This window comes from Oryctolagus cuniculus, chromosome 16 (genome assembly GCF_964237555.1).
Source record: "Oryctolagus cuniculus chromosome 16, mOryCun1.1, whole genome shotgun sequence".
NCBI classification, from domain to species: domain Eukaryota; kingdom Metazoa; phylum Chordata; class Mammalia; order Lagomorpha; family Leporidae; genus Oryctolagus; species Oryctolagus cuniculus.
The window spans coordinates 38,130,296-38,142,900 of NC_091447.1; the positions used below are offsets into that span (position 1 = coordinate 38,130,296).

The window sequence follows — 12,605 nt, forward strand, 5'->3', positions numbered from 1 at the left end:
AGTGAGGTGTGCTAGGTGGAAGGAGTGGCAGATACAAGGGTCCTAAGGTGAGAACAAACTTGGCAGGCATGAGAAATAGAAAAGCAGGACCTGCTAATGAAGCATGGTGGAGGATGAGGCTACAGAAGTAGGCAGGGGTTGGATCACGTGAGTCCTAGTAGACAAGGGTAAGAAGAGCGGATTTCAACCAAGTAAGGTGGGAAGTTGTTGGGGAATCTTACACAAATGAGATGAAAAATACAACAGGTAAGTAAAAGAAAGAAAATGAAGACGATTGTAACATTTTGACTCTGATTTGTCATTGTGCCGTTACTAGAAATAGGAGAATGTCAAAGACTGATGAGTACAATTTTGGATGCTTTAAAATCATTTTTTTACTTGGAGGAGGGGTGGGGGGAAGAGGGAAAAGGAGAGGAGAGATGCTCCTCCCATCTGCTGGTTCATTTCCCAAATGCCTGCAACAGCTGCGGCTGAGGGGAGGCTGAAGCTGGGTGCTGGGAGCTCATAAATCATTCCAGATCTCCCACGTGAGTAGCAGGAACCCGGTTCTTAAGCCATCAGCTCTGCCTTACAGGGTCCACATTAGCAGGAAGCTGGAGTTAGGACGCAGAGTGGGTATCAAACGCAGGATGAGACCCAGTTCACCTTAACCCGACATCTTAATGGCTTGGCCATATGCCATTCCTAAATGTTTTAAAACTAGTAATTAAGAAGCACTGAAAGAAAGAGAGAAGAAAGAGTTGATAGCAGCCAAACAGTAACCTTACCAGCGATTTCAGAAAGAGTAGGAAAGGAAGAAAGTAATATAAAAAGTAATATATCTTTGTTTTTATTAAACTACAGTTGGCTTCTTTGAAAATACAAACTTAATAGTTTAATACAAAGTAATTAGAGAAGGGGGGCCGGCGCTGTGGCTCACTTGGTTAATCCTCTGCCTGTGGCGCCGGTATCCTATACAGACACCGGGTTCTAGTCCCGGTTGCTCCTCTTCCAGTCCAGCTCTCTGCTGTGGCCCGGGAGGGCAGTGGAGGATGGCCCGGGTGCTTGGGCCCTGCACCCGCATGGGAGACCAGGAGGGGGTACTTGGCTCCTGGCTTCGGATTGGCGCAGTGCCGACCATAGCGGCTATTTGGGGGGTGAACCAACGGAAGGAAGACCATTCTCTCTGTGTCTCTTTCTCTCACTGTCTATAACTCTACCTGTCAAATAAATTAAAAAAGAAAAAGTAATTAGAGAAGCTTAAACATAGTTGTGTGTTTTAAGGGGCAGAGTATGCCCTAAAATTCCCGAGATTGGATGTCCTGGCGCTCTCTACACTTTAGCTGTGATTGTTTTAACAGAGGTCCGACTTCACTGATTCAGGGTTCATCTTCTGTTCAGTGAGCACTCATCAGCAGAGAAGGGCTCTTCCTTTCATGATGGCCTCTTCTGATTAAAAAAAAAAAAATAAGAATGAAAAGAAAATCCATGCACAGGACAACCTTGTGCAGTTGCCCTTACCTGTAACTGCAGCAATGGCTTGCTTATTCCATTGCTTTCACCAACTCACTTTATGTGTTGCAATTCTGTTTTCATACTTGAGAATACAGTTGTATGGGGAAAATGTGCAATCACAGTTGAAGAAGACTTGCTGTGGCTTAGAGTTGGTTGATCCCTCAGTCCTTTGGAACATTGGATGTTGTATTACTTAGAGGGCTTTGGGAAGAAACACAGCAGGGGGAGCTGTGCAGGATCCCCCAAATGGCTCTGAAGACAGCAGAGGTGTGGGCCCCCTTATTAAGTGGGAGATAAAAGACAATAACATAAAGGTCGCTGTCTCATTAGTGTTGATAAAGGACCCATTCATTTCCTTGATATTATAGATTCCTGACCAAATTTGAAAGGAGGACCCTAAGTGATACAGATGTTTGTGTACATTTTAAAGGTCATTAGCTCAGCTCATGTTCAAACCAATTTCTCTAAGAAAATTCTGTGAAACAGTCTCTGCTGCCACAGTTCATGGTTTAAAACAACTTTGAAAGGACCCTTAAATGTGGTTGCTTTGACAATGGCTTTCAAGGGACATTCTGTCCTCTGTTTGGGGCCAAAAGGGAAAGAATTGGGTTGAAAAAAATACCTGGGACTGAAAATAGAAAGTAATAAAGAAAAATTAGGTTCTTTTCTTCTCCCTAGTAAATGTACATTTGCCAAGCACAAAGAACAATGAAATACCTTACGTTTATATGATCTTATTATCCAAGATTGTACAGATGTGTTTTTGTTATACCTTAGAAGTGAAAAACATCTAATACTTTCTCTAACTGTGCCTGGTAATATCACATTTTACTTTTGTTCTTTTTTCTAATTAGGGACTTCCTGGGTACAAAGGTGACAAGGTAAGTTGGTTAACAACATATAGGTTGAAATTTCAGAAAGAAAAGTAGGAACATAAGTATGCTTATGAATTTGGTAAAATTGTTTTTGTCTAAGATATCTTCATTCCTAAGTGCACCCTTAACTTTGCTAATGTCATAATGGAACTTGAAGATATAAGTGTGTCTTGTTAGGAGTGGAAGCACTCTAGGATTCCTGAGATTAGAATCCAGCCTCTCTCAGCTCTGGAACATGAATACTTTCAATAGAGACCCCAGTTTAGCATCAATGCAAGCAGATGCTGGGATACCATGAGTATGTTGTTCCCTGGGATTTAACACCTGCCCTCCCCTCTCCCCCCATGACAACCTAGGCACTAAATCCTCTTCCAGGGAACCTGGGGATTTAGCCTGGCTAATCAGGAAAGAACCAATGACTCCAGGGAATTAGGCATCTGAGTAAAGTTTGCAGGTGAGAGGGGTAACATTTGCAAGCAAGCAAACAAAAGGCAAGAGTAGCCCATGGCTGCAGGCCATGGGCAAGGGCTTGGTCTGCCACCAACTTCTGAGAAATCCCCTAATTTGTTATTCCATTTGAAGATCCATTTGCCAAGAAAGGAAATCAGAAGAGTATTAGTTTATGAGTCTGATTTATAGCCTCCAACCAGTTAGACATGTAGTATATGGGCCTCTACTTGTTCTTCTTTCCCTTAGCTCTGCAAATATTAGGGGTGAACCTGTGAACCTGCACACAGTTCTCTAAATACATCCCTAGGAGGGGAAGAGGTAAAAATTCACATGATTTTGCATTTAGTTGTCATAGGAATTCAGAGTGTCTACTTCTTCATCCATGTAGAACTGGATTGATATAAACCTGACAGATTTAGAGGGTGGACAATGAATGAAAAACTATTTGCTGGTCTGTAAATGTAAGGGGTATCATGAAGGGGCAAGGAACAAATATTCTTATGGGAAAGTTAAAAAATGTCAAGATTGTAAAATTCTCTGTAGTTGGTGATAATTTTGGATGACCCCTTGCCCCATCTTGAATTCCACAATAAGCTAGTTGTCAACAATAGGGACATTTATAGATGATTGTTCTTCAAAATGTTCATGGGAAATGGAATTAAAATATAAGCTTCTATAGGTACACAATTATTTTGAGAGCTTGTTTGGAGGTTCTAGCAGGGGAGCGCAGCTACTCGTATATCCTTGACTGAAGACCGGTCCTCCTCTAGCGGGGAAGGTCGTCCTCTTCTACCGAGCGCCGCTTCGGGAGGGACGCACATGGAATGGTGAGGGAGGAAGGGGACTCCTGCCTGGCCAGCCAGATCAGCCGAATCAACCCTGGTGATCAATGAGGTGACGGATGTCGCAACCAGATCGCCCTCACATCCCACAATTTTTTTTTTGAAATCCATGTATTTGAAGGGTCTCCAAAAAGTCGATGGAATTATGCATTATAAAGAAACTGCATGGACTTCCATTTTTGTTACCAAAATAAACTGATCTTACATTTTTTAAAAAACATTTTATGTATTTGAAAGGCAGGATGAGAGAGAGAGAGAGATGGAGAGACAGAGAGAGAACAAACTCTTCTATCCATTGGTCCACTCCCCAGATGGCTGTAAAGCCAATAGCCCAGAACTTCATTGGGTCTCCTATGTTGGGGGCAGGGGACCAAATACCTTTCCAGGTGCATTAGCAGAGAGCTGGATGGGAAGCAGAACAGCTGAGACTGAAACGGGTGCCCCCGTATTGGATGCCAGCATCACAGGCAGAGGCCCCAGTAAAGTTATCTTTTCATTCCATTTCTCATGAACTGTTAGAAGTACCCTCATGTATGTTTTTAAAAATATTCACCTAAGCTTCTGGAGAATTACAGATTCTTTGGAAGAGTTCTTGCTTGGAAAAAAGAAGCTCTCAGAGCAAAGTGACCTGAAGCATCAGCATTCACAGCAGAATTTCAGCAGAAGCAAACGGCATCAGAAGTCAGAGACTGGGAACAGTGCTAATCTGTTCCTGGCCTTCTAAGGACTTGGTCTCTGGAACTATGCAACTGTGGCCATTCCTCAGGGATTAATGGGCCCACCAAAAAGGAAAAACGCCTTTCAGAGGCAAATAGCATGAGTACAATATTTTCATTGATGGAAATCTGCCCCCAAAACAAATGCTGTTCCTCAGGACCCTATAGCTAACAAATCTGTCTGGACAAATGGAATGTGAATTCTGGCCAAAAGAATTTTGAGTGTATTTATGGTGCTTTCTATTTGATATTTTGGTGGTTGACTCATTTTATTCCCATCCAACATTAGCAAATTAATTGCTTTCTAATTGAGTCCTTAAGAGTGATTTTCCATTTGCATTCAGAAATAAATGTTCAACTTGTTCTATGGGAAAGGTCAGTTTTTCCTGGGTCAGTTTGACTCACAGAATGATGAGGGAGAACAGATTGCTTTTGAACAGAGGCATAGCTGGTTCTGAAGAACTGCCCCTCCTTCTTTCCTGCTCTCTGTGTCAGCAACAGCCTAGATAGTATTCTCGGTGAAGTGTCAGGTTAGTGGGAAGTGACTTGCTGCCCATGACGGTGCGTTCAGCTATGGGTAACTGGTGAGAACTTGAACTTGGGGATCTAACAAACATAAACTTGTAGTCATGGGAAAGCTACTCAATCTCTCTGAGCCTTAGATTCCTTATCTATTAGAGATCTATCCATCCATCCATCCATCCATCCTTCTATCAACCTACTCATCTATTCTATCTCTCTATCTATATAGTTCACCTTTTGCAAGCTGGTTGTGGGGCCCAGCAATAATGCAAAGGTCTGGCACACACTTGGCCTGCGTAAGTGGTGGTTAGAGTTGTGGTTTCCTTCCCGAGGGCAGCGCTGGTGAAGGTGTGGTCATCGGGCTGGCTGGCAGGCTGTTGACAGTTGCTGTTCTGCAATCTGAGATAAGCTTGCAGCAGATTGTAAATCCACTTATTCCAGCTATGCTGTTAAGTGCAGCTGACATTTATTTTTCATAGCAAGACTTCCACAGTGAAGGAAGTAATGCATTGATTTCTATGCTAGTGCAGTGTTCTTATATCGTTGTATAGAGCAGCATGCCCAAGATCAGCTTAGAGATAAGGCAGAAGCAGGAATTGGTACTGAGGGCACCAGACAGGGAGCCATTGACTACCATATACATTTAGGTAAATCATTTAACTCTCCAATTGGATTTACTTATCATAAAAATAAGAATTGATTTGGGACTCAGAATAAATACATACATAAAAGCATTTTGAAATGTCTAAAGTGATTTATAAATAAGATGGTATTATAATGGTAAGACAAATAATTTTTCTAGTCGACTATTATGCTTTAGTTTAACTATTAGAAGTCTTGAACATCTGTTATAATGGTCTTGTACTCAGGTCTCCATTCTCATTCTACTTGAGAAAACTATCATTTAAAAAAAGATATTTATTTAAAAAAAACTTTTCTTTAAAAAGTTGCTTTTTAAAAATATTTATTTATTTATTTGAAAGTCAGAGTTAGCAGAGAGGGAGAAAGAGAGAGAGAGAGGGAGAGATCTTCCACTGCCAGTTCACTCCCCAGGTGGCCGCAATGGCCAGGGCTGGGACAGGCCAAAGCCTGGAGCCAGGAGCTTCTTTCAGGTCTCCCACGTGGGTGCAGGGGCCCAGGCACTTGGGTGTCTTCCATTGTTTTTTGAAGGCCATTAGCAGGGAGTTGGAATGGAAGTGGAGCAGCTGGGCTACTAACTGGCGCCCACACGGGATGCTGGCATTAAAGGCGGCAGCTTTACCTGCTGTGCCATAACACCAGCTCCTTATAAACTTTTAATTAACAAAAATTGCATGTATTTATCATGTATAACACGATGTTTTCAAATATGAACACACTGTGAGATGCCTAAATCAAACTAATTAACATCCTGCATCTCACATACCTGTCATTTGTGTGTGTATGTTTAGAGCATATAATCACTCTATCAGTGTCTTTCAAGAATATAAACTATTATTAGTCCCTGTGTTGTACAATAGATCTCTTGAGTTTATTGTGCCCATCTAATGAAGTTTTGTATCTAGCAACATCTGCCCAGCCTCCCACCTGCTACCTCTGGTGACCCTCATTCTCCTGAATCTATGACTTCAGCCTTTTGGGGCTCCATTTATAAATGAGATTTCTCTCTGTGCTTGGTTTGTTTCACTTAACGTAATGGCCTCCGGGTTCACCCATGGTGCCACAAATGACAAAATTCCCTTCCTATATGCTGAATTATATTCCACTGGGTATTTACAAAGAGCCTTCAAAAAGTTTGTGGAAAGTGGATTGAAAAGTTTACTTTGGTACAAAAACTATGCATAGTTTTTTCATAGTGTCTGTTTTCCATGAACTTTCTGAATATCCCTCATAACCTCTCTGAACCACAATTTTTCAGTCTGTGAGACCGGGTTAATAATATCTATCTCAGATGGTTCATGTCAAGGTAACTGAAATAAGTGTAAAATGTTGTCTTTCTAAACTCTAAACATGATTCAAATGTTAGAGTTTTTCTTCCAGTAATAGTCAAAGGCAGATAAATGAGTAGAGCTTGATCATGGACCCTATGTAAGGTGCTTGGCACGGAGCCCACACTTTCCCACCGCACAGACCTTGTGGAAGCCTGATGGCACCCTCCCCTCCCCTCCTCTCCATCCCCCCTCTCCTCCTCTCCCCTCCATTCCCCCTCTCCTCCCCTCCATTCCCCCTCTCCTCTCCCCTCCTCTCCCCTCGCCCTCTACCTTCCCCTCTCCCCCTCTCCTCTCCCCTCCCCTCGCCCTCTACCTTCCCCTCCCCCCTCCCCTCCCCTCCACTCCATCACACAGATTTGTCCCAGAACCTTCCTTCCGCACTTCTCTCAGCAGATGCTAGTAATTGGCCAACGTTGACACACTGGAGCCGAGTGTTGTGGAAACGGGGACTCTGAGTTAGAGTAGAGCTGGGTTCAGACCTAATCCTTCCACTTACTAGATGTGTGATCCGGGGAAGTCATTTCACCGAATTTCAATTTTCTCAATTACAATAAGAATTGTGAAGCTGATCTCATTGGGCTATCAGTAAATCACATCGACAAAAGTTATCTAATATGTGGTAGATGTTCAGTTTCTTTCCTGTTATTTCATCCTTTGCTTGAAAATGTCAAATCTCATTTGGTGGCATCACTGATTTGTTCCTGTCAGGTAAGGGTGACTGATAGGTAGAAATTTTCAAGTTCAGTGCCCATTCAACTCACAACATTGAGGTTAAAACTGTGTAAAAATTAACAATGCTTGTGTGATAAGTTAATGGTAATGTTAAAAAAAAAAGAGTCCTAACAAATTTTCTCATTTATTTTTTAGGGTGAACGTGGAGAATGTGGTAAACCAGGAATAAAAGGTGACAAAGTAAGGAACATTTAAAAAATTATGTATGTATTTATTTGAGGAAAGGAGAGAGGGAGGGAGGGGTAGGGTGGAGGATGGGGAGAGTTCTCCCGTCTGCTGGTTTACTCCCTAGATGCCTGTAAAAGCCAGCCAGATGGGGCAGAAGTTAGAAGTTAGGAAAGCAATTCAGGTCTCCCACCTGGGTGGCAAAAACCAATGACTTGAGCCATCACTGCTGCTTCCCAGGGTCTGCACTGGCAGGAAGCTGGAGCCGGGAACCAGACCTGGAAGTTGGACCCAGCTACTCTGCTGTGGGACTTGGGTGTCGTAACTGCTGGTCTCACCCCCACCTACAGGAACGCGTTTCTAAAATGCGAACGCTGACTGTAGAAGGTGAAGCCGCTGCCTGCAGCGCTGGCATCCCAGGTGGGCACCCTTTCAGGTCGTGGCTGCTCCACTTCCAACCCAGCTCCCTGCTAATGCACCTGGGGAAGCAGCAGAGGATGGCCCAAGTAGTTGGGCCCCTGCACCCACATGGGAGACCCAGAAGAAGCTCTTGGCTCCTGGCTTTGGCCTGGCCCAGCTCCAGCCATTGCAGACATTTGGGGAGTGAACAGGGGATGGAAGATGTTTCTCACTCTCTCTCTTTCTCTATCTCTATCTTTGCCTTTCAAATAAATAAATAAATCTTTAAAAAATGCTAACAGCTGTGATCAGCTTTGGGCTGTTTTCTTATTGGGATGAATTTTGTGGGTCTCACTATTAGGATTGGAAAGTCAGTGGCTGGATTTTCACATCTGTGAAAGATGAGGTACCAAACAAAGCAATACCTAACCTAGTTAATGGAGTCCTCACATACCTTTCTTATGGACCATTAAGATCTTGGTTTGTGTCATCCTAACCTGTGAGGCTAGGTCTACTCAATGTTACATTAAGAAGAATAATCCAACCAGTGAAATCTTAAATAAGTTAATGAAATAATCATAAATAATGCTTGAAATTTTGAAAGTGCAACAAGAAACAGACATTTTTTTTTACGTTTAGTTAAAAAACAAATATGAAATAGTACTAAGACTGGAAACAACATTAAACATATTAAAAAAGTTCTTTCATAGGCCAAAAACTGGGAAAATATATCTGGGATTTAATAACTGGCCCCCAAAATATAGGGTAAAAATAGCTTCATTTTAGTGAAGAAATATTTTTTGTTTAAATTTATTTATTTTGTTTGAAGGGGTGGGAAGAGAGACAGAGATCTTCCATCTACCAGTTAACTCCCCAGTGCCTGCAACAGCTGGGACTTGGGCCACAATGAAGCCAGGAGCCAAAACTTCCACATGGATGGCAGGGACCCAAGTACTTGGGCCATCACCTACTGCCTGATTTTGAAATTGAAACCAGGAGCAGAGCAGGGACTCAACCCCCAGCACGTGAATGTGGATGGGGCAACCCAAGTGGTGCCTTTACCACTAGGCCAAAAATCCACCCTACACAGTTAGAGTTATTAGCAAAATGCCACCAAGAGATACTAAACTCTTTCAAGACAAATATTGTAATGATGGGTGGGAATCAAAATGAGAAAATGAGGCAGAAGTTTAAAAGAAGAGAATAACATAATGACATTGAAACTGGGATATGGGAGGCTGGCACAGAGGCTAAGCCTCTGCCTGTGGTGCCAGCATCCCACATGGGTGCTGGTTTGTCTCCTGGCTGCTCCTTTTCCAATCCAGCTCCCTACGGAGGGCCTGGGAAAGCAGCAGAAGATGGTCCAAGTATTTAGGCCTCTGAGCCCACGTGGGAGACCCAGAAGAAGCTCCTGGCTCCTGGCTTCGGATTGGCCCAGCTCTGGCTGTCGTGACCATTTGGGGAGTGAACCAGCAGATGGAAGACCTTTCTCTCTCTCTCTCTCTGAAACTCTACCCCTCAAATAAATAAATAGAATATTAAAAAAAAAAAAAAAAGAAGAAGCAGCTTGGATGGAACTGAACACTTTAAAGAGCCTGAGACTTACTGAGAACTCTTCAACCACTGTGGAGTTTACGGTGAGGTAGGTCTGCACAGGGTGTGCTTGGTAATTATCTCTGGGCAGAATGAAAACTTGATAACAAATAGTTTCTCCTGGAGGGTAATTGAAATGGAGGGTGGATGTACAGAAGGGACAGCCATAGAATACAACGGAAATAAAAGTCAAACAATGCCTAAGGAAACTTCATAAAATAAAAGCTGTTAACACAGCATCGATATATGGTATTTTTCGACTGAAATGCCAGGAAATGCTAAAGGCATCATTTTCTGTGTCAAGAGAAAGGAAAAGGAGCCGGCGCCGCGGCTCAATAGGCTAATCCTCCGCCTAGCGGCGCCGGCACACCGGGTTCTAGTCCCGGTCGGGGCGCCGGATTCTGTCCCGGTTGCCCCTCTTCCAGGCCAGCTCTCTGCTGTGGCCCGGGAGTGCAGTGGATGGGAGACCAGGAAAAGCACCTGGCTCCTGGCTCCTGCCATCGGATCAGCGCGGTGCGCCGGCCACAGCGCGCCGGCCGCGCCGGCCATTGGAGGGTGAACCAACAGCAAAGGAAGACCTTTCTCTCTGTCTCTCTCTCTCACTGTCCAGTCTGCCTGTCAAAAAAAAAAAAAAAAAAAAAAAAAAAAAAAAAGGAAAAGGAAACGCTGCTAATTATAAGATGCAACAGAGGAGACTATGTTTAGTGGAGGGTTAGGATGCTGCTCCAGACACCCACATCCTGGATCTGGCTCAGACTCTGCTCCTAGTCCCAGCTTCCTGCTAACCCAGACCCTGGGAGGCAGCAGGTGATGATAAAGTAGATGTGTCCTTGTTATCCACATTGTGGACCCAGATTGAGTTCCTAGCTCTTGACATTGACCTGGCCCAGACCCAACTGTTACAGGCATTTGGGGGAGTGAACCAGCAAATGGGCGAGATCAGTTTGTCTCTCTGTTTTTGAAATAAATATGTGATTGAGTATAAGACATACCCCAATGCTGGAGATGTAAACATTTGAAAAAAAAATTGTTTATCTTATAAGAGTCAATGAAATAGTGTTCTTGTTATGAGAATACACACAAATTTATAAGAAAAAAAAGAACAGCAAAAGACATAAATAACCAATAAATGCACAAAATACCCCAACATGCTAGCGACCAGACAAGTGGAACAAAGACATTAAGATACTATTTCCCCCGTCAGATTAGCAAACACTATATTGCACTTAATATTGACAGAGGTTCTAGAAGATGAAGGTATGTTCTCATACTAAGTTGTAGAAATGGGCAATGATCAAACTCCGTGGTAGATACCTCTCTCTGTATAATTGGCATGGGAAACACAGAAGAGCAAGAAAGGGAGACTTAAATGTGCTCTCATCCCTGCTTTATCAGCCTCACCTACGAAGCTATCCTTAGCAGTGAGTCAGAAGTTGGACAAGAGGTACTCTATAAAAGTATGCAAGTTTACATAAAAAAGAGTCAGAATTAGAGAAAGATTTGTGCACAAAGATACTCATTATTTTAAAAATCAGTAATACTTTAATGTCAAACAGTGGGACATGAATGATAAATTATAAGTCCCTCTCCTTGACTATGAGCCTTTTTACCAAGAGTTTTCAGTGATGTGCAACAATATTTCTGAGACAATGTAGGGTTAAGCAGGGCTTCAAATTAGATATACATTTTTTTTTTTGACAGGCAGAGTTAGTGAGAAAGAGAGAGACAGAGAGAAAGGTCTTCCTTCCGTTGGTTCACCCCCCAAATAGCTGCCACAGCCGGTGTGCTGCGCCGATCCGAAGCCAGGAGCCAGGTGCTTCCTCCTGGTCTCCCATGCAGGTGCAGGGCCCAAGCACTTGGGCCATCCTCCACTGCACTCCCGGGCCACAGCAGAGAGCCAGATTGGAAGAGGAGCAACTGGGACAGAATCCGGCGCCCCAACTGGGACTAGAACCTGGGGTGCTGGCGCAGCAGGCGGAGGATTAGCCTAGTGAGCTGTGGCGCCGGCCTAGATATACATTTTGATCAAATTATTTGAAGAAAAATATTGGGAATAAAACTGGATGAAAATGTTAAAATTTTAACAGTATTTGTGTGATTCTTAAAATAGTATCTTTACCTCTTTTCATCATCACCAAAATTTGTCAAAAAGGAGCAGATTATACTTTGGTAAGAAAAAAAAAGTTGAAATTGAGGAAGAGAGAAACTCGACTATATTATATTCTCGTAAAACTAATTTTAAGTGAGTTTCCTAGTTAGGTAACATACTGAAATGTTTTCTATTAGAAGAGTGTCGAGTATAAATAGTGTTTTGCTCAGTTCCATAGGCTAATGATCTAGATACAGAAACTCACTAAATTGCTGATTTAACAGACCCTATCTTTTTGGAGGAAAACATTCTGCCAAGGTGACTGCCTTGTAAGGAATATCAAGAAGTAATTCTTTCACTCTTATTAAAATGTCAGTATAGGGGCTGGCATTGTGGCAGAGCAGGTCACGCTGCTGCCTGCCGCACAAGCATCCCAGTTCAGCTTCGCTGCTCACTCAGCGCTCAGCTACTGTGCCTGGGAAGGCAGTGCAGGATGGCTCAAATCCTTGCACCCCTGCCACCCAAGTGGGAGACCAGGATAGAGTTCCTGCTTCCTGGCTGCAGCCTGGCCCAGCCCTGACGATTGTGACCATTTGGGAAGATGCCTCTGCTTCTTCCTCTCTCTCTGTCGATCTGCCTTTCAAATAAATATATTCTTAAAAAGTCAGTATTATAGGCCAAGCATTTACATCTAAAATTATATTTGCATGGAATCTTTTTAGTAAAGGCAAGTGTGGACCGTCATTGGCTCATTAATT

The 12,605-nt window shown here is 43.1% G+C and overlaps 1 protein-coding gene across 2 annotated transcripts in view; it reads left to right on the forward strand.

Moving 5' to 3' along the window:
* The window catches only part of COL28A1 (collagen type XXVIII alpha 1 chain), a 195,040-nt gene that overhangs the window by 34,812 nt on the left and 147,623 nt on the right, over positions 1-12,605 (forward strand). For both annotated transcript variants that reach the window (XM_008261700.4, XM_051852947.2), the window contains exons 8-9: positions 2,349-2,375; positions 7,737-7,781. In XM_008261700.4, coding sequence (XP_008259922.3) covers positions 2,349-2,375; positions 7,737-7,781 — 72 coding nt within the window. The remainder of the gene's footprint in view (positions 1-2,348; positions 2,376-7,736; positions 7,782-12,605) is intronic.